This window comes from Scatophagus argus, chromosome 10, assembly GCF_020382885.2.
Source record: "Scatophagus argus isolate fScaArg1 chromosome 10, fScaArg1.pri, whole genome shotgun sequence".
NCBI classification, from domain to species: Eukaryota; Metazoa; Chordata; class Actinopteri; family Scatophagidae; genus Scatophagus; species Scatophagus argus.
Window position 1 is genome coordinate 5,895,218 of NC_058502.1, and position 27,639 is coordinate 5,922,856.

The 27,639-nt window shown below is 41.6% G+C and overlaps 1 protein-coding gene across 1 annotated transcript in view; it reads left to right on the forward strand.

Moving 5' to 3' along the window:
• srbd1 (S1 RNA binding domain 1) overlaps window positions 1-10,243 on the forward strand; it is a 44,528-nt gene extending 34,285 nt beyond the window's left edge. Inside the window, exons 17-21 of the mRNA XM_046402121.1 lie at window positions 476-582; window positions 1,642-1,803; window positions 2,374-2,523; window positions 7,012-7,196; window positions 9,131-10,243. Of these exons, the coding sequence (XP_046258077.1) occupies window positions 476-582; window positions 1,642-1,803; window positions 2,374-2,523; window positions 7,012-7,196; window positions 9,131-9,423 (897 nt within the window). The 3' untranslated portion in view covers window positions 9,424-10,243. The remainder of the gene's footprint in view (window positions 1-475; window positions 583-1,641; window positions 1,804-2,373; window positions 2,524-7,011; window positions 7,197-9,130) is intronic.
• Window positions 10,244-27,639: the final 17,396 nt, after the last annotated feature.

Consider the following 27,639-nt stretch of genomic DNA (forward strand, 5'->3'; position numbering starts at 1 on the left):
TTGTGCCTACACTGGACCAAATAGTAGGGTATAGCAAAAATGGAATGTAATGATGAATAAATATACAGCACATTGTTTATTTAAACTGTACATGCCTATGTGAAGGTCCATTTAAAAAAAAAATAAAAAATCTCCATTAAAATTTAATGGATAGACATGCTTGGATGAAAATTCGCAGAATAAAACAGAATTTTGATACATGGAGGTTTTAAAAGCTTTGATGTAAAGACTATAAAAGTCTTTAAAGAGTAACTCAGGGATTTAGTTGCTCTTTAAACACGCAAATTCCTAAGGAGTGTTTATTTATTCATATGTGGTGTATATGTGTATGTTTTAGAACGCGGGAAACTTTTTTTTTTTCTTTTGCTGAAAGCAGTAATTTACTGTTTTTCTTAATGTTGTTTTTCTGTTGATCCAGATTTCAACCTTACATTTCATCTGTGTGTGTGTGTGTTTGTGAAATATGTGTGTCTAGCATGATGTGTCAACCGGAGCACTGAAGGCAGCGCTGGACGGAGTGGTGCAGGAATGCGTGAGCTTTGTGGGAGTGGACATCAACATCTGCTCCGAGACGCTGATGAGGTAGACGACACATAACGACTCAAGCCAGTGCATGTGTGCAGACAAGAACTCTCTTCTGCACGAGCACGCACGCGCACACACGCAAATTGCAAAACGGAGATGAAGTCGGGCTTAGACCTCTGACATACTTTCCCTTAGCTGTCACAACATGGCAGAGCTTCATTCACATTCATGTACGGGTGCATGCTGAATGCATACACAAACACACAGACATCCTGCCAGCTTTCTGTTGAGACTAATGCCTCACACCCTGGCCTCACTTACTGGGCCGACTATAATCAACGGTGGGGATTAGGCAAGGTAGACACACACACTCGCACACAAATGTATGCACAACATCGCCAGTACGTATCTTTGGTTGAACACTATGCACGCATACACATGATGATTCAGAAGTACACAAATTTGGTCCACACTTCTGGTGCATACAAACAGTATAAACTGAGCTGGTATTAGCTGCAGGGCAGGCATCAGGTCATCTGTTTACCCGTCTGCTCTCTGCAAGTGGGCTTTTTCCATTCCTGCCAGAAGTTATGTTACCCACACATTAAGCACACACAGACGTGTTGATGACTGAGGTATTATGTTGAGTGTTGACATTGCTGTGTGTTTTAGTGTGAGTGAGTCACTGTGGACGTTAACAGAGCAGACCTAATAGAGTTTCAAATCACCTCTTTTCATTGCTAGGCCAAAGCCGGACAACTCTCGTCATTAGATATTAGTTCATGCGTTTCTCTTGCGACTATTGCCCCTTTTTTAAATGCCAGGTCGCAGTCAGCATATGGTACAATCTCCTCTGTTTGTTTGTGCATTGTAGAAATCTGGTGTGGGCATTGTGTAAAGAAGTGTGACAGAGTTGTGTGCAGTTACGCTGTAGATATTGATCTTGAAACTAAACTGTGGTTACCCCCAAGTTTTATTTTTCACTGTACTGTTACATACATCAGCATCCAATGTACAACAGAGAAATAAACACACCTCGACAAACTTGCAGAAATGGTTTTATTAGATACAGTAGATTATGTCTGCCCCCTTTTCACTTGGTGTTTTATCTCTTAGGCATGTAGCAGGCCTAAATGTCGGCAGGGCGAGGAATATTGCAGAGTGGAGAGAGCAGAATGGTCCCTTCATCAACAGGGAGCAGCTCAAACTGGTCAAAGGAATGGGGCCCAAGTCCTACCAGCAGTGTGCTGGCTTCATTAGAATCAACCCACAAACCAGGTACACACTGGACACGCAACCTGTATGTACAGATACCAAGACACACACATTCTGTTCCACATTGCTTTCTTATTTAATTCACCTGAAAGGGTCGGTGTTCACAAATTACAGAAAAACCTTATTTTCTCACTTACATTTAGTCTTATGTAGCCAAGCAAGCAGTTTTGGTTTAAATAGCCTGGACTTTGAGACGTATATCTCTGAGTTTTCCCCAGCTGAATTTCAGTCTCTGTAATACATATGTAGTTTAAGTAGACAGTATTGCAGTGAAATAGTCATGGTTGTTGATAATGTATATGGATTATTCAGAGTAATGAAAACACTGTTTATAGAAAGACGATGTATTGTTATTTTTCAGTGCTGTGAGTGATGCAAAAAAAAAAAAATAAACCTTCACTGGGTCATTTGGGTGGAATCGGGAATCTCAAATAAAACTTAAACTGCCTGTATTGCGAGATAAATATGTTGTTTTATAATTTGATGAACTGACCCTTTGATAAAAAGTTGTGTTTTTACATGAAAGGTCTCTAAGACTTGAAATTTAAAATGCCTTCCTTTTTGTCAAAACAGTGCCAGATACTCGGCTCACGCTGGTCCAGCAGTGCCAGAGAAACCAGTGGCGAAGAAGTGCAAAGGAAAGACTTGTGTCAACATACCAACCTCATTTAACCCTCTGGACCAGACCTGCATACACCCAGAGTCTTACCATGTGGCACAGAGGTAGGCTACAGTACACACAAAGGTACCAACACATACACACTTTTGTACGGCAGCCTACCCCACTGGCCAAAGCATGCTCGGGCTGAGATGGAGTTAATTTTGACACTGTCTCATATGGGGCTGGTTATAGTGGTGGAGGACTCTGATTTGATTTACACAGACGTGGGATACAAGAGAGGAGGCGTTGACTTTGTATGTGTGTGTTTCTGTTGTGTGAGAAATCTTTGTTAGCACTGCTGATATTCATATCAAAAGCACATTGAGCATTTGCCCACGACATGTACGCCTTTGTGTGTGTGTGTGTGTGTGTGTGTGTGTGTGTGTGTGTGTGAGAGTGAGAAAGAGTGTGTCGGAGACAGAGAAACAGATGAACAGAGAGAGGCAGGGTCCTCTCTCCTACAGCTGTAGTCACTCAACTGTGTTTAGTCTACATAAGTTCTGACACTAGTGGCTCTAAGCATGGCTCCCCTTGTGTTGATGCGCCTTTAATGGCCTTGTGTGTGTGTGTGTCTCTGTCTCTCTTTCTCTCTCTCTCTCTCTCTCTATGTGTGAAGATGGATTGATGCCGCTTGTATGAAACTGTGTTTTTGCTTGTCTTTCCTACTTCGACTAAGTGACTGTGTGTGTTTGTGGGTTAACTGTACTGTATTGTTCGTCAGAGAGCTGCTAGGGGTCAGTAGTTTAAAAAGACAAGTTACCACCTCTTTCCATTTTTCAGTTCCTTTCCCTTTCTTTTTTCTTAGCTGTCTTCTTCTGATTTCATGTTCTCTTTTTCCACACAGTCCACACAGCTTGTTTTTCTTTAAATTTTTTTGCTTTTTTTTTGAGGATACCCATCCATCCATCCATCCATCCATCCATCCATCAATTCATCCAATCAATCAGTTCTTCCTTTTTTTCAGTGGTTATTGTTAACAACTCAGTGGGCTCTCTCAAGTTATCATTATTCACCTGGCAGAGTGCGTTTGTGTGTTGTTTCAGTTTTAACTGTCTTGTTCTGTCAGTCGTGGCAGGATTTAAGTTGATGGTTTTGTCTGCTGATGACTCTAAAAAAAAATATTAACTGTAGAACTTGACAGTTTGAGCACATTTTATACCCTTTGTCTCGATATTTCAGAAACTTTTAACATCACATTTAATTCAGAAATTTTTGGACTTGCAGGAATGGATGTAGACCATTCATGACTTTGGCGACGTCTGGCAATTTTCTAAATTCGGATTAATTTCTAAAAAATTAAAATTAATTTCTTACTTGTGCATATGTTTTGTGACAGTCTTGGTTTCACAAACTTTGAAAGCCAATTTTAGAACATCCCAAAGAGTGTCTTGCGGTTTTATAGTATGATACATCCCTCTTTAAAAATGTTAACGGTCAGTGGAGTTGAGTTCTAATGTTGGTACTGCAAAAAATGCTGTATTGGGTATTGGTGAGTGCATTAGTCTATGCACTGATCCAATACCAAGTAGTTTGTTTGTTAAACGGAAGCGCCTTTAGTAATATACAGTTGTTAAAAAATAACATTTTCCTTGTGGAACACTAATTGTTATCAGGGAGGAAAATATGATATAGAATGACATCTATACTTTTCACATCCTCAACTACAACTGAGATATGGAGACAATAATGTGGAGGAATGCCGTGTGTGTGCTCGTGTGTGTGTGCGCGTGTGTCTTTATGGTGTATAAGGAATATCATGTTCATCACATTAGAGAAACTGGATCCTCCATTACTGCTCACAGCCCACACATCAACCTCTTTTTGTAACCATATACCCCCCCCCCCCCACACACACACACACACAAATCAATTTGTCCACCTTTGTTTCAGAAATAATGGGATGTGTTAAAAAGTGAATATATCTCTGAAACTTTCCAGTAAAACTGAACCTGTACAGGGTCTTTTGTGTTTGAATATTTCACATCAGAATATCAATGAAGCGTGTTGTTATTAGACAGATGGGTCCATTCCATGAAATGGATAATATCTCTCAGATATGAGACAGAGGGGGTCCACTCCATGACGAATATTTCTCTGATATGTAACAGTCGGGGCCCAATATTTCTATAATACAATACAGAGTGGGTTCTTGCTGTGGGCCTGGATAAAATCTATATACTGGCCCACCCAACCCCACATTCTCTCAATCTCACACTCTCTCTCTCTCTCTCTCTCTCTCTCTCTCTCTCTCTCTCTCTCTCTCTCTCTCTCTCTCTCTCTCTCTCTCTCTCTCTCTCTCTCTCTCTCTCTCTCTCTCTCTCTCTCTCTCTCTCTCTCACACACACACACACACACACACACACACACACACACACACACACAGTGTTGGTAGTGATTATGGGAGTATGAACCCAACAGTGGGGAAGGCCTCTGGACTCCTGGCACTCCTTAAATACTAACATACACGCTTGGAAAAATGAGATGGCAACACACACACATGCACACACACACACCTGAAAGTAGAGCCCACCAAAACTGTTGTAAGATCCAGAGCCAGAATTCAGCCTGCTGTTAATCCAACAGCGCTCCTCTGTCTCTCCAGCATTCAATCCTGAATATTTTTATGTCACTCATAGGCTAAAACGATGCTCCTAAATCCAGTCTGGAACCTGATCGTGTGTCTGTTAGTGCGTACTGTCAGTGAGTATCTGCTGCAGTTCTGCCTCAGCATATATCAACAGAAAAGCTGCTCTTATTGGCATAAACAGCTTTCTCTGATTTTCCACTAATGCTGCATGTTTCTCTCTGATTGTCTGTAATCATAAAGAAATGAGGATTATGATGTACCTTTGCTTATATATTTTGATATAATAATTATTATTATATAATATTTCCTTCTATGCTGTATTTTATACTCAGTCAGTGTTGAAGATGAACACCCAACATACTTCTTAAAAATGGTAAACCTCCTGTCCTATGTAGATTTATTTCTTTTATTACTGGACAAATGGGACAGCAGAGAGAAAGACAGGAAATGTGTGTAAGAGAGAGGAAGAAGGATGACCTGCAGCAAAGGTCCCAGGCTGGATTCAGACCATGGGGTCTATGTGCTGTGTGTCTTAGCCCATTAGGCCACCAAAAGGCAAGTATTTCTTTTCCTGTAACAAGATGTATGGTTGGAAAGTTGAGAAGCTTAGGGAGACACAGAGGAGAAGATCCTGGTGTTAGACGAGCATCCATTTTGATCCAAAGGTGCTGTTTCCTCACCGCTAAGCCATGTCTGGCACATACTTGGCTTCTATTTTCTACCGATCTGGCTTGCTGGTGTTGAGGGATTGATTCCGCTTGTCTCCCTCTTTCTCTTTTGGACGGAGGATGGTGACTATGCTGGCAGGGGCCTCTCTGCTCACAGCTGTCTCGTGCATAGTTTGTACACAAGCCGTGTCCCGTTACATCCGTGCTGTCCCTGCTACTGCCAAATGAGCATTTCTGAACAACACTGTGTATGAATCAACTTGTGTGTGTGTGTGTGTGTGTGCGCATACGTCTCCACCTGTTGTGTCCATCATGGGTGGAGGGGGAGGCAGTTGTGGAGCCTGTTTGGCGTCAGGCTGTCAGTTCGCGACATCCATCACAGACGCTACCCAGCTGGTCCCCACATGAACACATGCATAGAGACAAATGCATTCATATCTATCACCAGCTGTGAAAAGAGCCTACTGTAAATAATATATTCAGTATGCACAATATTCACACATGACACTTTTTTTTTTTTTTTTTTCCCAAAACCTCTGTTTGCCACTCCGGCTCTCATGCCAGTGTGTTACGAAGTCTGTTTAGAATGTAGACTAGCTAATTAGTTTGGATTTAATTCTCAGGCTCCGTGAATTTTAAATGGTGACTGACTGTCTAGACATTTTGGAGGTGGGACATCCTGCTAGAATAAAATGATAGGAGATTTTTTTTTCCAGTCAGTTGATGGATGGACAAACAGTCCAGCTTTGGGAAAGTGCAGGCAGTTTCATGAGGCAAGGTGTCAGGGCGTTTACAGCCCACTGTGGATTTACCTGATTTAATAGGGGGTAAAATAAATGTGTGTATTTGTGCTTGTGTGCGCTTTAAGAACAGAAAGCCCTGCCTTGACTGCTCACAACTTTGTGTGTAATTACTCCCACACCTCTCCTGCCCTCCCTCCTTTCCCACCAGCTCCCTCACACTTTACCTGCATTAGCTTTGCTTTTCCTTCCCTCCCTCTTGCTTCTTTGCTTTTCTCATCTTTTATTTCTTCCCACTCTGTCAGCCCCCTCCCCCCCAATTCCTTCCTCTTTTCCTTCTCTCTCACTCCATCCTTCATAGCTCCAGGTCTGTCCCTCAGTTGATGAGGGATGTAGTTCTTGAGCTATTAAAACTCATCTATGGAGACTTTGTTTCTTGCTGGCCACGACATAAACCTGTCCGTAAACATACATAAAAAGTTTAGATTTTTTTGTCTTGCTATTTTATTTTAACACTCTATATGTGACTCTGTACATACATACATATATGTCCAGATTTCTGTCCAGCGTGGGTGGGAGAGCAGACCAGATCGGGAGTGCAAGCCTTCGAGAATGTGTTGAGAGGAAGGTCAGGAGCAGCAGTGTCGAGGAACTGGCCAGGACAGTGGACACCACGTCCGAGACCCTCAAACTCATCATAGATGGCCTCACGCAGCCCCCAGGGTTTGACATACGACAGAGTAAGAATCCTTCCGCTCACAGCTGCACTGGAATATTGATAAGATTAAGATTAAAGCAGAAATGTCCAAAAGAAAAAATACATGTTATTCAACCATTTAAATTCAACACAGCTTTTTTTTTTAATGGTCTGATAATTCTGACTGAGAGCAGTTGAACAATGATTGCATACGTTTATGTTGATTACACACCCCATTTTATCAGTGAATAGGAATCCGAACTGAAAACCCCATACTTAGTCTTATTTCTCCCAGATCATACATCAGTTATTAGTACATATGTTCTTGTGGAGAGATCTTGTCACTGAACATGAAGCTACCAGTGTTTTGAATCGTATAAAATTTTATAGGCAGCGCATATCTGCAACCAAGCATTCACAGTAACTGCTCTTAGTCTCTCATCTTTCCTTCATCATGTCCTTTATAGGTCCCGACTGACTGAGAAAGTTGAACTTGTATTTGTCCAGTTCTTTGACTGGTTTGCTAGTTAAAACACACCCTGACTTTACTCGTGCCGTTTATTATAACAGGCATGTCTTAGCAGTGTAACCTGATAGGATCTGACAGTGCTGAGGCTTCCTCCCTGTAGCCCACAACACAAGCTCTATGTTTCTGACAGGGTGTGATGTGTCCAGCAGATTGTGTTGTTGGACAGAGTATGAGACACACAAATACACAAAGACCCCTGTTTTTCTCCTTAACCTCTTACTGTTCAGGCACATAAACATAAACATACTAATAAAATCATACACTGCTGCAAACTCAGATTTTCAGCAGTTTTGCTGTAGCTCAATTTTGTTTTCTCATTAAGAATTTATGCCACATCTCTGTTTCACTTTTCCTTTTTGAAAAAAGGTGTATGAACTATAATAGCAATTAGTCCAATGTTACATGTTGTAAACTGATTAGATTTAAAAAGCTTGTTCATTGCTATAGAGGAAATCTAAGTGGAAATCCCTTTGCTTCATATTCTTACTATGTTTAAATGAACAGTCTTTATTCTTTTGGGAATGTTGGATAAATGATAAGGCGCTGAGAGCATTGTTCGCCGGCGACGTAGTTGTTATTATTGTGCTTTTGTTTGTTTTTGTGCAATCCCACACTCACTTACTCTGGAAACATAATTTTAGGAACCATTTCTGAAAACCAGATTATTTCAGTAGCTTTCATCTGCGTTCTGAAGAATAAGGCAGAAAGCGGAATAAGGCCTCTGGGTCTGTTGTTTCTAATGAACAATGAGAACAATGATAAATGTGCATAAAAGCCTTGTTGGTAGCTTAATCAACATTGGTTTATAAATTAAGCAGTTTTACGACTTTTTTTGATTTTCAGACTAGTAAATATAAAATGAAACTACCAAATGATATTCAGGACCTTTACTGGTCTCTCCTTTTGCATACATTCATGTGGAGAAGAAAAAGTGGCGCCTGGAATACCCAGTTCGTGGCGGCTAACTCGTCTCAAAATTAAGGAACGCAGCTCCAAGGTTCATTCTCAGGTTGGCCCTATTCGGTTGCAGCACACTACGCTTGGCCTCCTAGCCAGTGCTCAGCTGAGTAAACAGATGGGCCGAGGCTACCGCATGAAATCAGTGCTGTGGGGAGGATAATTGGACCGGACTATTTCCTGGGGCGCGAGCCTTCCTTGTTTGTGTTAATGCTACAGAAAGGAAAACGATCTCTCATGAACAAGCCAAGTGGAAAGTGGGGTAAAATAGAATGCTGAGAAATGTGAAAGTATGCAGACAAATGTATTGGGTTGCTGCTTGAAATATAATATCTGTTTGTCATTTCTGTCCTGCCTCTTGCTTTCCTGTATCCTTTCCTGCTTTCTCTCTTCCCGAACACTTGACTATGTCACTGATCTCTCACTCACTTCCATCTGTCCACCCCATCTTCTTGATTTTCTCTCTTTTTTGTTTTTTTTGCCATCCCCAGATTTTGGCAAGGCGGACTTTAAGCGGGGTATTGTGTCGATGAGTGATCTGCAGGTGGGTGCAGTGCTGACGGGCCGGGTGGACAACACAGCTCTGTTTGGGGCTTTTGTAGATATCGGTGTTGGCCGCTCAGGCCTCATCCACAAGAGCAACATCACTCTGGACAAACTGCCAGTCAGCCAGCGCCGCCGCAGCCTAGCTCTGGGACCCGGGGAACGGGTGGAGGTCCGGGTCCTGAATGTGGACCCTCAGAGGGGACGGATCGGCCTGGACCTGATCAGGGTCCTCCAATAGAGTCAGTTAATTCCCACAAGTAATACTCAGTGATTTGACAGGATATGGCATTTCAACAGGCAGCCTGTTGTGTTTATAGAAATGTCCCCTTTAAATTTTAAATTAAAAAAAAAATATTTTAAATTCAACTCAGAAGTGTTGCTACAAGTCCAGTTAAATCAAACCAAAGTTCTTCACAGTTACATTAATGGCTGGGAGACTTCCTCTCTGCCTGATGTCATTTTGTCAGGCAGCACTTACTTGCTCCCTGTGTGACTGAACACTAAACCTAATTACCTACTTCAAGCTTCAAAATAACCCTTTTTGTTTGCCAACCTTGTGGTGAGCTATCTGCAGACACACACTGCTGCTTACTGGTTATTATAGGAGACTGTGATGAGACAGTTTATTGAGAGGGAACCCGTAATTATTTGCACTTTAACAGTAGTGCAGAGAGCTTCATACTTGAGCTACTATTATTTATTTTCTATAAATATAATAAATATTGTTGTTATTATGTAATAAATATTGTTCACATGCTTAGACATGCATTCAACTCTTCAAGAAATATTTTGTTTTGTACTGTTCAAGTCGTTTTTGTATCTTAGCTACTTAAAGCAGATTTTGTTTACTGAGTTTACTTGAACAAGCCAACTGAAGGAGTCATGAAAACATTCTAAATTGTAAAAATACTTGCAGGTGCAGGTGAAATTTTGACATTAAAAATGTCTCCTATATGCCTTGATGTACTTTTTCCTCAAAATTAAGAATTCAGCATATTACGCACTGAACAGCGTGGTCTGATTCACATGGAACAGGACTGGCACGGATGACAATGGGAAAAGAGGAGGCTTATGTGTGTGTGTGTGTTAGTGTGTGTGTAAGCGATGGACAGAGGAAAGAAGACACTAGTTAAAGAACAAGTTTTTCTTCCAGACAACAGGAAAATGAAAAGGCAGCGTGAGTGGGCTGGAGGGGAGGGGGTTGGGCAGAGACGGGGAGGAGAGGAGGAGGGAGAGTTTCTATCTCCTCGACTGCAGTAAAGCCTGAAGGCTTTTTAGGCATGGTCCCAGACACAATTATCCCAGGACACACACACACTAATCAGCTGCTTCAAAATTAATCCCAGACTCCCCATCCACATTATCTAATTTGTTTGTTTTTATGAAACTGGAATAAATAAAAGAATACATAAAATATGGTTCTGTGAAAGCCTGAAGTCCCCCGTGGTAAACCTTATACTGAATGCAGAATTACTAATCACTGTTAGTGCTGCTGCTTCACTTTCTCGCCTTGGGGGGGAACAAACCAAAGATGTTCTAAACCCAAACACAAAGAGATGTTCGATCAAGATTAATCAGAAGTGGCAGCTTGCTCAGTGATGATCTGAGAAAACTGCACACACGTATGGACCGGAGTCACATACTCTGGAATCTTTTTGTTCATTTTTCCGAAGGGAATTCCATTTTCTAATCAAGGTGCCTCATTTTAATTGACATTAACTCCCTTTGTCATTGTGTTGTCTTTTGTTTGTTTTCATCACATATACCGCAGCTTGGCAAAGCCTTTTGTTTTAATGTTTCCAGCGTTTTTGTCTTGGGGAACACATGCATTCGTACAAGCAGGCACAGCTTCCCTCAGCATCGTTTCTGCTTCTCCCGCTCTTAATTTTCCTCCCCCTACTAAACGTGAGCACACAGATGGGACAGGCAATCTGGCAGCCATCTCCTGCTGCCCCTTTGAGTTTTTGTCAAACACTGACCAGTGATGAGCCTGTGGTAAGAAGAAGAGCGACTGCGGGAGTAGTTGTGTAGTTCTCTGTTATCCTCTGCTGAACTGGTTCACAGCTGTTGTGTTATGGAGTGAGCTCAGGTGTGCCTCGAGGTTTTGGTGAAATGTGAAGAAAATTGATGGTAAGCAAGCAATTAAATGAGTTTCACACTTTCACTCATGAAATATCTTGGCTACTTGTTTCATAAGTCTTGGCCCATTAAAAGTTGAGCTAACAAAGAAAAATATCCCAACTGGTCATGCAGGGTTCTTTTTTTATCATCCTTTTTTTTCCCCCAAGGTCCAGCCATGAGGACACAGGTGGATACAAAATCATCTTAACTTTTTCCACACAGTAGCGGAGAGAATGGTTCTCGCAGCAAGTAAATGCATCCTGCTAAGCGAACATTGAGTAGAGAATGGATTTCTTTGTTTATCTCTGATTTCCCAGACCACCTGTCAAAGAACAAAAAAAGATAAGTCTAAAGCAGTGCAAACAACCCCTAAAGGCTGCGGCACTTTTTAAATTGGTAAGTGCTGGACAGTTAAAAAAATTTTATATGTGATGTGAGAAGTAAGTTTTTCCTGAGATTTGTGTAGAAGGAAATGGAAACAATAAAGTTAGAGATTTATTCCCTTTGTAGCATGATTTTCTTCAATTTGTATCATAAAAGATTATCTCAGATTATGTGGTATCTTTTGAGAATCATGAGTACCCATAACAAATTTCTCATAGATCAAACCAGACCAAAGAGATGGATGGATGGAAACACAGACAACATTATCATCTTCATGCCCCTAAGGCAAGTGTCACATGTGCAGCTCGCTGTGAAGACCGTAATGGTGATCGTAGGAAGTATGTGAGCCCATGTGACAATGGGAAGATAAAAGTTAAGTTGGCAATTATTGATGCTGTTGCGTGGACATTGATGAGACATAGCATAACCAGTCTACTGTAGAATGTACTTTACCTGTTGTCTTAATGAGTGCTGTGGGAGAGTTAAAGCTCTAGTAACAGTCTCCATTGCTCGGGCGCACGTGCTTTAAACGCTCTCTCGTCTTCTTTCCTTTGTGTTGCTCTGTGGCCGTGATTGCCACAGTGTGATTGGAATGGTTGGTCCTGATTCCTCCTTCCAACAGAAAATAACTCCAGGTTAGCGGTGTGACCGCTGACATCAATACGCTCTTCTTTTGGGTACAGATGTAAGTTTTGTGAGAAACTATCCTCTGTGGTCTACACACATTCAGATGGACACTATTACCAAAAATTGTACTCACATGTTTACATACTACATCTGGTGTCGAACTCATACTGGCATTTCGTTTTGCTGAAAAGTTTTTTCCCTCTAGCTCCCATGAACTGTGGCCTAGCAGAACAGTAACTATTGACTTTAATATGTAACATTTCTGTGTTCAGATGTCAGTCTCTGTTTTACATGGTTATTAGCTGAAATGTCATCAAGATAACAGATTGATGGTTGAACAAAACATTTGAACATTTTACTCACTTTTTAGCATTGGGATAAATGATGACAGAAAATATTTGATAAATTAATTGATGATGAAAATGATTGCTTGCTTTTCAATTTTACAAAAAGACAAATATAGACCTGTTATTATGTCAACTCAATAGTGATAAAATCCCCTGAGAAAGGAAAGAAGAGTTTTAATGCGAGAACCAAGAATTAGTTTTTGCTGAATGCAGACATCAGTCATTAAAACAAAACTCTCTCCCCTGTAATTTTTTCCAGTGTCAGATGACAAACACTGAAACATTCCTGATAGGTAGAGGGTGAGAAGGACCTTGGCTTTGGCATCACCAGTGAAAAACAGTAAAGAGAGGAGAGATGGATGAATGGAGGTAGGAGAGAGCGAGGGATGGAATGAGACAGGAAATGAAAGGCTTTCTCAGGTTTCACTCCCTGTGACCTCATCAGTGTGATCATGGGTTTTATGAGCTTTCCCTCTCGACGCCCACACACCACCTCACACGTGCCAGGACACACACACTCATACTCACACTCACACACACTCTCTCTCTCTCCCTCTCCCTCTCCCTCTCTTCAGGCTGTATATTTCATCACTGGCTGTGGGACAAACACACAGTGCATGTGTTTTTGTCTCTCTGTCTGTTCCCTTTCTCACACTCTCTCTGTCAACCTTTCACATACTTCATCACACACCAGGACGCTCAAAAAAAGCTGACGCTCACTTAGAGCCACCGACACACACATACTGACAGAGAAAAGAAAATTCGTCTTTATTACTGGTGGCATTAGCCCATGCAGGAAAGTATGAGACTGCGTAATGAAATAAACCCTTTAAGCTGAGCACAGCTGATAAGACCTGTGAAAGCTGGAACATTTACAGATTCCCCACATCATAAGCTGTCTATGCACATATGCACAAAACCACACATTAGAAGTACGCATGTATTCCTGAGTGAAGATGATGTGACTTTTTTCATTGCACCTAACTCGCAGAGCTTATAAATGCTTCCCCAGATATAAGAAATATAAGCAAATTAGCAAGTATCTGATCATAGCAGTGAGTAAAATCTTCTCTCTGGGAGATGCAGCTCCTTTAAAGCATCTCCAGTGCATGTGTGTGTGTGTGTTTCCCCCTCTTTCCTCTTACTCCTTGCTAACCAATTTTTAGAACCGCTTGTATGACACAGTTCCCGGTCTCCAGCAGCTTTGACACTTATCTCCACAAAGTGGGTAATGCCTTAAGGCTGTGTGTTTGTTTTAATCAGTATCAAGTCTTTTTGGATGTGGTGTGGAAAAGCTGGAAAAAGAAACCAGAGGATGGGGTCAATGTCAAGAGAAAAATCCTCTCAGCAGTGATTTCGCCCTGGGTAAATATTTTTCATAGGTGCCAGGTGTTCATCAGTTGTCCTCCACATTCTCATACAGAGTAAGTCAGGAGAGAAAGTGAGGTTAGGTTTTGGTACTTCATTTTGCTCACACACTGAGGCCACCCTGTATTTATAACCGATGATTTAGTTCTCCTTCCCTTCATGGAATATGCCTGCTCATAAATTAGAGCATCATTTATGAAAACAGGAAAGAAATTGGGAACAAAACACTGCACAGTGCAGGGAAGCCAGTCAACTGCAGCATCCAAACTTCCAAAGTTTTTTTCCATATGTTTCGAGGCAAGCTTGTGGACACAGTCTAACCATACCTAACAAGACAAGAATACTGGATAATACAAAGATGATTTTTACTGTGCAGGTGGCATTAAACAGTCAGGATGCACCAGTCCAGCTTTGTTTCCTGCTGATAGCTGTGCCATACCTGTGCTCAGGGTCTCTGCTCATACTGACACTCGATTTGATACCATTTTTTTTCTACTGTGTTTAAGTAGGCAAGATAACATCAAGCCAGGGGTTCTTGTGGAACTAGAAAACTGATTTAGTAAGCCGGATGAATGAATGTATGAGACTTATGGAGGAGGCACTGAATCTTATGACTCTCAGACAACAGACTATATGTTATGTAGGTTGTTTACATGAGGGCTGATACCTGATCCACTTAATAAGGTCTGTATCTGGGCTGATACAGATCAGAAATGGGATCCATCCAAACGAGTCTGTGTGAAAATGAAAGGAATGGCAGGCACTGTTTGCATTTCATCACCACACTTTATTCTATTTAACAAATGCTCAGTCATGTATCACTTTAACCTACTATGTTTGTATTGGTTGAAGACTGTCATAGAAGCCAGATGCAAAAAGTCCACCACTCCTTTTACACACAAACATACTCTATCCTGAATCGTGAGTTAAGCACATAGATACATCTCTGCATACATGGCTTCCTCCAGTGGAGCACAGTAAGATCCGTTCAGGGACAACAAGGCCTCTTCCTGTTCCCGGGTCACGACCGTGGTTGCTGGGTTATCATGATTGACAGCTGAGTGTTTGGGTTGGAATGCCACCTCTGGGGATTTACTATAATCAAAGCCCTTATACACACCCAATACAGAACACTGGTGAGATCTCTTACACACACAGACTTACATTCACACAGACACATATAGACAGTGTGTGCAGGCATACCTCTCCATCTTCCCCGCTGACACACATGTACACCTATACAAGGAGTGTATGAGCATATCTCGTCGACATATCTCATGTTCGTTCCACAGGGAAGCCAGTCTGAGACCACAGCAACATTGTGTCAGGGGGAGGAAGGAAGTGGGAGCTTAAGGGGAATTCACTTACACTTAGAAACATTAAGTTATGGAATATTCCAGAAAATGCCTTCTGTTTTTGTACGTTTCCTCTGAATTATGATCCCTCCCCCCCGCCGCCCCCTTAATTTATATGGGAAGCTCGGTTGGAAAAAAATTATGATTTTAATTACGAGAGTGTACTGTAGCTCACTGTTGTGTTTTCAGTGTAGGCAGCCAAGAGGCTATGAAAATAACTAACGATCTGGCCCCCATAATAATATGATATTGTATGCTACATTAACTGTAGCAGCATTAACCTCAGAGACATGCAATGACATTTTCTCAAAACAAACTTGAGATTTTTAATTGCATAATTCAACAACTGGTGACACAGCTGACTTCCAGGAAAATGTTCAGATGTATTCAACTTCTTATCCATTGAAAAGAATGGAAACTCGACGAAATGAAACTAACAGGGATAGACTTGACAGCTAGCCTTGTGTATCCTCCAAACTGAATAAGTGGTTGCTCCATCTCATCTGTATTTCAGTTGATAATTTGCATAGATGAAATAGCTGCAGGTTGACAGAGTTCCAGATAATTGCATAGTGTTTATCCTCCAATATCTGACATATTCAGACGTATTTACGCAACATAAATATGGATTACAAGTTGCCAATAATCAGTGCCCTTCCTCAGCTGGTGATGAGTGATGTTGCCTTCACAAAGCAAAACTTTAAATTACTATGGTTTCACTTGTTGATATTGTGGACATGTTTAATTTTCCATGTCAGTAGAGGTTTAGTAGATAATACTGTGATCTCTTATGTATGCTGTTCCAAACTGCTTAAGATCATATATATTTTTTGTTTTGTTTTGTTGTTTTACATGTGTATGAAATTACAGTTCTGTTGTGGTGTTTTGGTGAATATGCTGTCACTGTAATGCCTTAACCATTAGCACTTCAGACGCGTCAAGCTGTGACTGCTAGCGCAGCTGCTACTGTATTACGGGCCAAGTAACATCTCTAGCCTGAACAGCCCCCTCAGGGCAGAGACAGACTGAGTTAGCTGTTGTTTGTTTAGCTGTGTGTTTCAGCAAGCCATTAATACTGGGGCCTAATCGTTCTGTCAGTAGCATTAACACACATGGGAGCAATTTCCTTGACACAGATTACACATGGATTTAGGCTACCAAAGTAGTGCTTCCTGAACATGGATTTAACCTGGACTTAAAATCCTAAGGTGTGGTGCACCTTTTATGGAACACAGATAATGAACACGGTTAAAGTGATTTTGCAAATTCCCAGTAGCTGTATTTTAAATGCACCTGTAAGAGGGACTAAACACTTAAGGAAGGCTCTCAAGAATAACTGATGGCAAATGAAGGCCATTTTCACATCTTCTGTATTTGGTTTGTTTTTAAACCCTGCGGTTTTGTTAAATGCATTTTGTGATTACTTCATAGTATGGCTTAAAGACAAGCTTCTGATGTGTTCAGTAGCAAAGCGAGTTGGAACAGAAAGTTTAATATTTTGCAAAACTTTATTAGATTGACATTGAATAATCCCTTTTTATCGCTTCAAGGGCCACAACAGACATCGCTGTTGCAGCATTTACATTAACTTTGGTAATTGCTGATGACTATGATACTGCTGTTCATCTTGTCCTGCACTCCAAAGTTAGTAGGCACAAGGAGTCACTGGTGTTCCTCAAAGGATGCTTGAAACCCTGCTCTTTCACAGATACAGCACCATCACCTTGCCGGCTGGAGACACTTCAGGTAACTTTGTAAATAAAATTTCTTTTAAACAAATCATTGTATATTTTGGGAGTCGCACTGCTGCAGCCCTGAGTAACAATGGAACAAATTTTCTTGTATGATTATTTTCCAAATCTATCATTGATTTTTCTGTTTTTACCTGCCAGTTAGCTTGAAATGAGCTGTTTTCATCTAGTTTACAGTTTGACACCTGCAAATTCATCCCCTCCACGCTGTAGCACGTTGAGAAGCACTCCCTCGCTAGTCAGGCTTTAAGTGCGCCAGCAGTGCAGATACATATTGTTATCTGGTGAGAGATATTTGGCGTGCCCACAGCAGTTGGATTTCATAGGACATTTTGTAAACCCCCACGGGTCTCTGTAGCAAAGCAGAATTTGACACAGTGGGCAGCACACTCAAAAATAGTGGTACAGGAGGAGCACATTTTTCACAGATGTGCTCCTCAGATACAGATAAGAGGTAAAATATGGGCTCTCGTGAGATGAAATGATTTTGATTCACTATACAGGCATAAAGTACTAAACTCCTCGCTAGCAGGTGAAACTGCAAGGGGTATTGGTCACCTGAAACAGGGAGAGAAAGGGAAAATGCCAGTGAAATAAAATACAAAAGCACGCTCTTGCGGTATACCTAACTGTAATTTTAAAGGAAAAAATGGTAGAGTTGCAAAATTGATCTCGCCTGGACACGGTACCGTCTCAGTGATGGGCTTTTCTGGAAGGTACACTTCGGTTACCTCTCTTCAGAGAGTGAATGAGCCGCCCTCCTACCACACAGAAAACTAGAGAAAAGAATATTCCGCAAAGAGTTTGTTTAGCTTTTTGCCCCCGAGGCTATTTCCAGTTGCTTTTGTTTATTTTTCCTCCTTTTGGTTCCTGTGTAATGATGGAGAAATATTGAACAATTTGTTTTCCCCACAAGAGAGGAACTGTGCAGATGGATTTTATTTTTTTTTCTTTAAAGTAGATATTGAAATATATACTATGCAGTACACCAAGAAGAAATGAGATGAGACTATTTTAAGAAGCCCGGCTCAGATTGCCTTTGGTAAATAAAATCTCTAGCCTGCCATCTTTTTGAATAATTCTTCTGCCTCCCACAGTGTCTCCCAACAGGAGTCTCTTACAGCATGCTACAGATGTACAAAGGGCAGAAAGTTAATTGAGGTATGATGACATTATCAAATTACTCAGTAATCCATCTCAACCTTTTCTCTTAACTTGTATTTCTGTGTGTGCTAATTTGATAGATTGTAAGCCAATTGTGTAAAATTATGTATTTTTTTTTGTTTTTGTTTTTTGAATAAGAGGGAGAAGGACGAGATGGTTATTAAAATCTTAAATGAAACAGAAAATCCAGTTGAAATCATTATTATGTTTTGTGATACCGTACTGATTCTAAAAAACAGTCAGTTTTTTTTTTATATTGTTTACATGCAAATATTTGTTGCAATAGCTACTGCCACCTGCTGTACTAGTCCTAAAAAGCAACAGCTTTGGTTGGCTTCTCTATGGCTACATGGACTTTTATCCTTGCTCATACATATTTTTCAACACTGCCAGCCATGTTCTGTGTTTTCTACGGTCAGCCAGTAACATTATGAACTTTGTCTCGGCAAAGCAGACCTACAGTCTGATTTTTCAGTTTAGTTCCAATATAAATCTTGCCATGGAAAGTATGTCAATTCTGCTTTTTGTCTTTAATTGATTTATTGTGCCTCTTTGGCATATAAAAAATGGCTTTAGAATCAGGAAAGGAAAAGAACGCCCCCCACCTCACTTGTATGTGGGCTCAGTCATATGTGGGCTCATTCCAGTGAAACATGAGAAGGTAATTAAACATAATGAAGATCTATGCAGAACCAAATAGCCTGTGAGGGCTAGTGAGTGAGCCAGGAAGAGCCTGAGCCAGTCGAAGAGGGAGGTGTAGGTTCAGGAATTGTCTTGTTAGAGAGAGAGAGAGTGTGTGTGTGTGTCCACTTCACCTGCATGTGGAAAAACCCAAAGGTTTGGTGTGGTTTCCTGGGAATACACTTCCTCTCTCTTCCATCTGTTCCACCACACGTCACCCAATCAATCCCTAACCTGATACTCAAGCCGTTCTGCCAGCCAGCCAATCGAATGAGCCATCGGTGGTCATGTGGTACTCCAGAGACAGTTGGCAGCCCATTTGTAATGTACAGTTAACTGTATAATGATATTTCTACGCCGCTGGAAAACCACTAGTGTTTCTGTGTGTGTAATGATCCGTCTACTTTTGCATTCTTCAGGATTGCTTTGATGTTCTTTGACAGTTCACAGTATGTGTGTTGTGCATGCATATGTGTGTATGTGTTCGGACACAGGCTATGTCACACTGGCTTTCCGTCTGCATACTGTAGATACACCATAAGTTAGAGTTGCGTATAGTTGCCAGACAGAATTTGCGTGCACTAATTAGGTGGAATCTGCTTTTGCTCCCAGCTTTAGTCAACATCCAACAGCACTAATGTAGATTTCTGCTAGAATTGCATTAAAACAGCATAACAGCTCTTCTTTAGTGCACATGCTGGAAGGCCATAAATCTTAACTTATGAGTCATGTAGATTAGCACTTGGACCACTGCATGGGCTTGTTGGCTGTTGACTCTGTTTCTGTCCAACTTGCACGTATGCTCGTTGTTGGTTCCAGACCTATTTGCATAAACGGAACTGAAACTGAATTTCACATCTTTCACAGCCTTTTTAATCAAGACTGTTGTAACGTAACTGTTGTTTCACCCACCATTTCCAAAGCAAACAGGCTGTGATTGCAGTGGAGCAGCGTGATCCGTTGTTAATGGTTTTCTAATGGTCTCAGTGACAGTTCTCAGGCTGCCACTGTGGACAGCTGTGGTGTTTTTTAAAGAGCAGAACCACATAACATGGTCAATATGGTGGTGAACAGAGTGATGGATACAGAAAGAAAGTAAGCAAGAGAGGGCGCTGAAATAGAGGGAAATGGGACAGTAAGTGAAGAGGGGAGTATATATGAATAGAACGAAAGAAGAGGGAACTCTAATCATCTAAGATCTCATTCATAGGCTCAAGGCATCATATGATTACATATAAGTTTGTTTACATCTGTAATGCTGCAGCTACGTAGGCCTCCATCTTCAGTTTTGGTCATTTGACAAATACACAAAGTGTTTTTTTGTTATTTCTGCTGTGATTACCACAGTTCAAGTGCCACCAAATTCCATTATATTCGAGAGAAGGCATACCGCTCTCCAGCCGATATCTCCAAAACTCGGCCACTCACACCTAAACTTTAGACATGTATTAATAGTTCTACAGGTAACTGAAACAATATTTATGCATTCTTGATTTGGGGATCTTTCATGGGCACGGGCCCATGTCCAGCATTTTGTTCTGAGCATGAGTATCTTTTTTTTTCCCCCAAGAGAAAAGCAACTGCCCTGTGTTCTTTTTGAGACCACTTCACCATTTTGTGGGACTGCCCTAAGTGCGTTGAGTTTCGGAGACTTTTTGAGACAACCAAGCATATGTTAGAGAGAGTCATCCTGGTAGCCAAAAAAATGGAAGAGAAGCTTGTTGAGATCGCAACAGAGATAGGAAGGCCCATTTGTAGAAGCAGATCGGCCGTCACTGAATGTTGATGGACCATGTTGTGGTTTTAGCACCTTATGAGTTGTAAACTACCTGGCTAATATCACAATGTGCTTCCTCCCAGGGATCCCTAGCCAGTATTTCTCTGCCAGAAAAAAAAAACACTCTGTGGACATGGGCCCTTACTGTCATCACATCCTGGTCTCCACAGTTTTGTATGTCTGGGTCAGCTAACATCTAAAAACCTGCTGCTAGTGAAAGCCTATTGTCATTGTACTTCAAACCATCCAGCATCTGCCAGATAAACACTTCTATGTGTGCACTTTAAATATCAGCACTTCGGTTTAGAAGCCACTGGGTTGCAGGGTATATTGAGTACATTTCAGCTGAGTATCAACCAACTCACATCGGACATGAAAATGATTTTTTTGACAGGCAGTGAAATGACTCTATTTTAGTGTGCATGTGTGAGGACATGGGGGAAATAGATTTTCTCGCACCAGCGGTATTTATGATGGGTGACTAAAGAGGCAAGTGAGAGAGAGTTGAAAAGAGAGTGATGAATGAGAATCAGTTTTAGTCATCACGCTCTATCTCCTGAGCCTCTTTGTGTGCTGCGGTCGGTTCATCCTGAGCCAAGTGGGGATGAGGGTGTGGGTGTGTGTGTGTGTGTCTGTCTCCATGTGCATGCATGCATGTGCACTGGCCTTTGCAAGTGCTTCTGGTAATGTGCTTCTTTGTGTGTGCCTGTGCGGTATTGCTGATGGAGAACAGCTTCGAGAGGGCAAGCCAGACATGTAAAGGCTGCCAGGATCCTGCACACACACACTCCAACAGGAACCATCATTATTAATTTCTTTACTGAGAGGCCATCTTGATGTGGGGCCAATTTAGACCCACCACTACACATAAATCTATCCCAGAAGTCTCTGCTTTTGTCTGGCCAGCTGGCAGGTAGTGTTGGAGGCGTTGGAATGAGGAGAGAAATCCATCCAGTGAGCTCTCTTCTTCTCCCTTTTGTGTTGGCCTGCAGAGAGAGAGAGAGAGAGAGGAAGTTCCCAGGTCTCTCTCTCTCTCTCTCTCTCTCTCTCTCTCTCTCTCTCTCTCTCTCTCTCTCTCTGTGTCTTATTTATGGCAGCTGACACCCTTATTGAGTGGAAGACAATGAGTTGGCAACAGTCTTTCTTGATGTGTTGCAACCTTTTGTTACCCACCTGCCCGCAGTTGTATCAGGGGAAAAAAAAGTTGTAAAGACAAATTTCATGTCAGTCTTGTTGTATTTGCCACTTTACAACTGTCTCAGTGTCAAGTGAAGCTCATCAGGACAATCTTTAAGAAATGAGAAAAGAATACAATGTCTCCTCCATTGTTAAGACCACTAGAAATACTTGACAGTGAATGCAGAAGTAAAAAATAATAATAATAAAAAAGACAAAAACTTCTAAAGTAATTAAACTTGACTCAACACCTGCTGAGCTGGAGGATTATCAAGGCCCTAAAAGAATATGCATGTGTGTGTGTGTCATGGCTGGCTCTCCATTTTGCTGTTGTAGAGCTCAGTGTCGTGGATTAAGGCATTATGTTTGTCTTTCTTAAAACTCGCAGGGGCAAAACAGTGTCATCTCTCACACACACAAAGATTCTTCAGCTAATTATGTTCGCAGTGGTGTAAAAGTGAGCTCAAACTTGGCTCGTGTGAGTCATGATGGATAGTGTGCTCAGCATTCTGGAGTAGAGCTCATAATATTTATCCAGATACCGCAGGAAATGAATGGCTTGAAGTTCGGGCCGTTTCAATTTACACATTTTTCAGACCTCATTTTTTGGCACTTTCATTTAAATGGCTGAGAACATTATCCCTGCCTCCTTTTGTTTTATTTTCTTATAGCTCATTCTGTCCCTCCCTCCTGCCTTCACCATCTGTACTTTTACCAGAGCGCCAAGACACACTGATTGGCTCAAAGAAAGTGCACACAACCGCATGGTCACCGCTCACCCCGGTCTGCCCCACAAAAACCCCCACTCACTCTCATCCACACGCACACACTCAGCCTACCACCTTAATCTCATTCCACCTTCTCTCTTTTTTTTCCACTTACACACAAACAGCAGAACAATCAGCGCTGTACCTATGACTCATTTAAATAGCCAGATTAAGGCAGGTCTCTGGTGGCTGGCTGGCTTTGCTTTGGCAAACACTTTTTTGTTTTAACAGCCTAGTAGCTGGAAGTCAGACAACTCAAGCTAGTTCAGGAGAACTGGGACAACTTTTCCCAGGTGAGCTGTGAAGAGTAGAGCACTGTCTTCAATATAACTGTCAATATGAAAACATTTGGTATTCTTTAATCTGTTAAAGAGCCTTGTATTGTCCCAAGAAAATAACTAAGACTTTTTAAGGCTAACCACATGCTTCAAAGCAACCAGATTTCCTTCATTATGTTTTCAGAATTTGTGGTTTAACATCCACTGGCTTTGGAGACTTTCCCCAAAGATGCTGCTTTTCTTCTGGATCCTTCTGTGACCTTGATGTTCCATAATCTAAAAACAAAGAAACTGGATGTACTCCACAATAAGTATTAGACTGGCAACTCATCCAAGGCTATTAATCGAGCCATGATTACTTGTTTACATGTTTAACACAAGTCAGATAAACTGGTCATAAGGACACTTCCGTCCTATTGTAATTTTGGTCAGATTATAGACTGTTGATGGGTTTATTGACAGGTGGGGCCGTAGTAGTGGAGTAGGTGCTTTATCCCCCCTGAGGCTGTGAGATTATACACTGCTTCTCTGCCTGGCTTTTTCACCTGGGAAAGGAAGTGTTGCTGTAATAGATACCCAGTACCTCAGGCACTGTACACACACATAAAGAGGCACACAAGTCTGCTCTCTCAACTTTGGGCCTGGCTGGATGGAGGTTATGTCATTTTGGGTTTATTTTTGTGTTGCTGTTTCTGTGTGTGTGTGTGTGTGTGTGTGTGAGTGTGTGAGAGAGAGATTTTTCTTGTCACAGCATGCATGTATCTCTCTGTGTGTGTATGATTACATGTCTGTGTATACAACATTTTAATACACTAAACATGTGGATGTCTCGTTGTGTGTTTGACTCACTGTGTATTTATGTCATCTTATTTGTGCGAGTTTTTGCACATTGTGATTTTGTGAAACTTTTGCAAACGTTGCACTTGTGCGGATTTCTGGAGTGTTTCAGGTGGCAGAGCGAGCATTAAGGTGTGCACTATGAGAAAATGAGAGAGAGTGAGCGATGGTGGGAGATGAACGAGGGGGTTGAGGTGGAAATCTGAGATGGTCAGACCTCACCTGGAGGCAGAGCTGGCTGCCTCAGGGCCATGAGCTGTCACTCAACGCAGGAGTAAGCGTGTTGTTCCCAGGACCTTTAGCTCAGATGAGACAGAGAAGACGAGTGCGAGAGGGAAACAGTTAGAGAAACAGAGCAATGTTTTTTCAGACATACCGCACTGACACTCGATCTTACATTCACTATCATTGGTCACAGTTTAACATTCCTCCTTGACTGTCTATATGCTCATTCACTGTGTACTTTAATTAATGTCTGACATTTATGTTTTCCTGGCTTTCCTTTTTTTAAGATTTTATTATAATTTAACATTATTGGCCGTCGTCATTTAAAAATGCCAACAGTGTAGATTAAGAAGGTCATTGTGGCCATACAAAGTGTTGCGTACAGGGTACTCGCTCATGCATGTGTACATTGGTCTGTGTGCTGTTGTATGTGGGGATTCCCAGAACTGTGTTGACTGTGTCAGTTTTCTCGCTCATGTGGGCGGTTATCCCAAGTGGTTTCTGATCAAATTACCCTGGTCTGTGCTGATTCTGTGTGTATTCATGTATTTATGCTTATAGGTCTGATTGCATGTCCACACTCATCATCATTTGTTTTCTTCTGTACCACATATCTTGGAAAATGACTCTGTCTGCAGAGGTTTTGATCAGAGTCATGTGTGTGTGAGTGTGTGTGTATTTTACTGGCCATCCTTTTACAGTATTTTTTTTTTGACTGCCCTCTGCCTCACGCTCACTGTCGTCATGACACCGGAACCCGACCGCCACACTCTGGGTGTTTGTTTCATATGCTTATTTTCACAGGAGAGTCTCATCCTCTTCTCCATCCTTCCACCGCCTTCCGTCTTTTATTGTCTACAGCACAGAGCTGCAGAGATAAGTAGAGTGAGATGAGGATATGGATATAAAAAAATGCAGTTGTGAGGGTGTGTCCATACATGTGGTGTGTGTGGAGATGTACTTACTCCGTGGCAGAGACAGTGCATCAACAGTATGTTTGTATGTTACGCTGTGTAAAAGATTAGATCTGTTGCATTTACCAGCTGAGCTACCAGGAAGACCCCAAACAAAAGCTCTTTTTTTTTTAAATCCCTGAATTATTGTTCAGTTTTCCTTTTGTGTCATGTATCCATGGTAGATGGTTGCTTACACACACACACACCTGGCAGTTGGCCCCCTCAGTAGCCAGACAATGCATTTCATTGTCTGCTTCAACTGGCTGAGTGAGTAGCTTCATTATAACGAGTTCTTTAGGAGGCGGTGGTTCCCAAAGTTGGTGTCAGGGACCTCCAAGGGTTCACACGATAAATGTTAGGGATCAGGAAATCAGAAGTAGCAAATAAGTCAAAATACACTTACGCTACTTTTTCTTGACCTTGCTAATAGGCCTGCAGGATATGAGGAAAATCTGTGGTGTGCCCATCTTCTCAGCCAACATGCCAGATAACCTTGCAGTCATCACCAAACTGACACCAATTAATATGAGGGTAGCTGACAGCTAGCTGGGGCTTCATCTGATTGGCCAGCTGGTGTGAATGCACGGCCCATGTATCCAGGACTTCATCTGATAGGTCAAATTTCAGGCAGTATTTTGTGATGTGTTTGTCGCACATGTTCAAGTCGCAGTGAAAAAGAAAGTATGATTTATTGGTGAGCATTTGGTGCTAATGTTGTCCCTTTTTATGCAGGATATACAAAGTACAGGTAAAGTACATATTTTTAATTCTCGATCGGATATTCAAAAATAATAATGTGACAAGTTTAGAATTACTTTTGGTGGAACTTCTCAACTCATGGAGATGGATTGCAATAAAATACTGCTTCATTTCAACAGTTCACTGCATTTAGGACAACTGGGACCTTTTGACAGGATTATTATCATCTATTTCTTTTCATTGTTCATATTTAAGCTTGGAGCTTTACTAACCTTCACACCACCACAGATGTCTTATAGAAATGCCCTAAAAACACAATAATGATTATCACACTAAATGACTGCGTGTAATGAAAGCTCGTAATTCATACAGACTGCTTTGGAGTCATGTCTCTTTACGACATCACCTGTATGTTGAATTTGTTTTACTTCACAAAGTGCATATGCAAGAGGCTTAAGTAGAAAAAGCAAAATTTTCCCTCTGTGCCTTCAGTGAATACAGTTTTATCCTGATAGTCCCAGAAGGATTAAATGTCTAACCCTGACTGTATCAGTAACATGCTTTACATATTAATGTGTGAAGGACCCTGTTAATGTGTGTATGCGTGTGCTGTGTGCACATAGTCGTGATCATGCAGGGATGATTGTATGCTTGTGCTTTGGTGTGAGTACACAGATGACAGCTGACTGCTGAGTATAATGAATGAAGTGCTGAATGTATTTCTCTCCAGGGTCCCCCTAATGGGGGTGCTATGGGGAAATATAGTCTGCACACTCCTCTCCCCCAACGTGTACAAATAACATACACTTATACACACATATCCCTCTTACATAGGCCCTGTCTCCCCTCCTCTCCCCCAGCAGACATTCCTCTTCTCCCCAGCGAGGGAACCATTAGTTGGGCTGCTCTGTCTACTCACTCCCCAGGCTCTCCCTTGGCCCCCGCTCACTTAGCACCTCCCCGCTCCGGGCTCTTCTCTCCATGCCGCCAAGCAGCCCAGTTGTGGGACGCCCAGAAACTGGAGTCTTTTACCCCCAAAACAGAAGGCCTTTGATGGGGTTGGGGCAGAGGAATGAAACCCTGACCAGAGACCCAGCCCCTCTCAGCTTTCACAGGGGGACTTCCAGAAAACTCCAGGGACATGAGGAAGATGCAGGAAATAAGTTCATGTTTTGTGCAAGTATGTGACCTTGTACCCTCTCTCTTTCAATTAATTCTTGGCATGGTTTATATGTGTATTTTTAACAGATCAAGGGAATGTTGATGGCAGAATTGAATGGGAATAGAACAAGGGATGAAAACTGGTTTGTAGACATATTTATACAAACTTACAGGTGTTATTTTATTCCCTCGTTATCCCTGCTGCTCCCTCTTCAGTGATGACTAAAAATATCTTATTTGAGTATGAAGTGTAGAATACAGAGGGTATTGTTCCTTGTGTTGTGTTGTGGTGTGTGTGTGTGTGTGTGTGAGAGAGAGAGAGTGAGTCAACTTTCCTGTAAAGTTGTTGGGACATGATAGTCCTGGCAGATCCTCCTGTTCTTGCTGGGTGAACTCTCTGTGACTCTCTGCTGAGGATGTCACTACTCAAGTAGCAGACTAACAGACAAACAGACTCACATGTACGCGCTTGACTCTCACCTGGCTTAAGATGGCCAACCACCAGGAAACAGAACTGTGTGGGACAGTGTTTCTTCACACATTTAGGCATTTAATTGCCTGTGTCTGACAGTGAAAATGAGGGAAGTACTGCAGGCCACTGAAATTGACAGATGTAGTCGCTCCAGTTTGTCTATCTAATTAACTAAGTTGAATTGCACTATTGTTAATGACATGTGACGTAAAGTGACAAAGGAAGGCTGTTTGAGTGAGCGTGTAAAGTGTACTCACAAATCACCCATGTGGATCATAATTCACACAGTTGTCAGTCTTCTGTGGTTG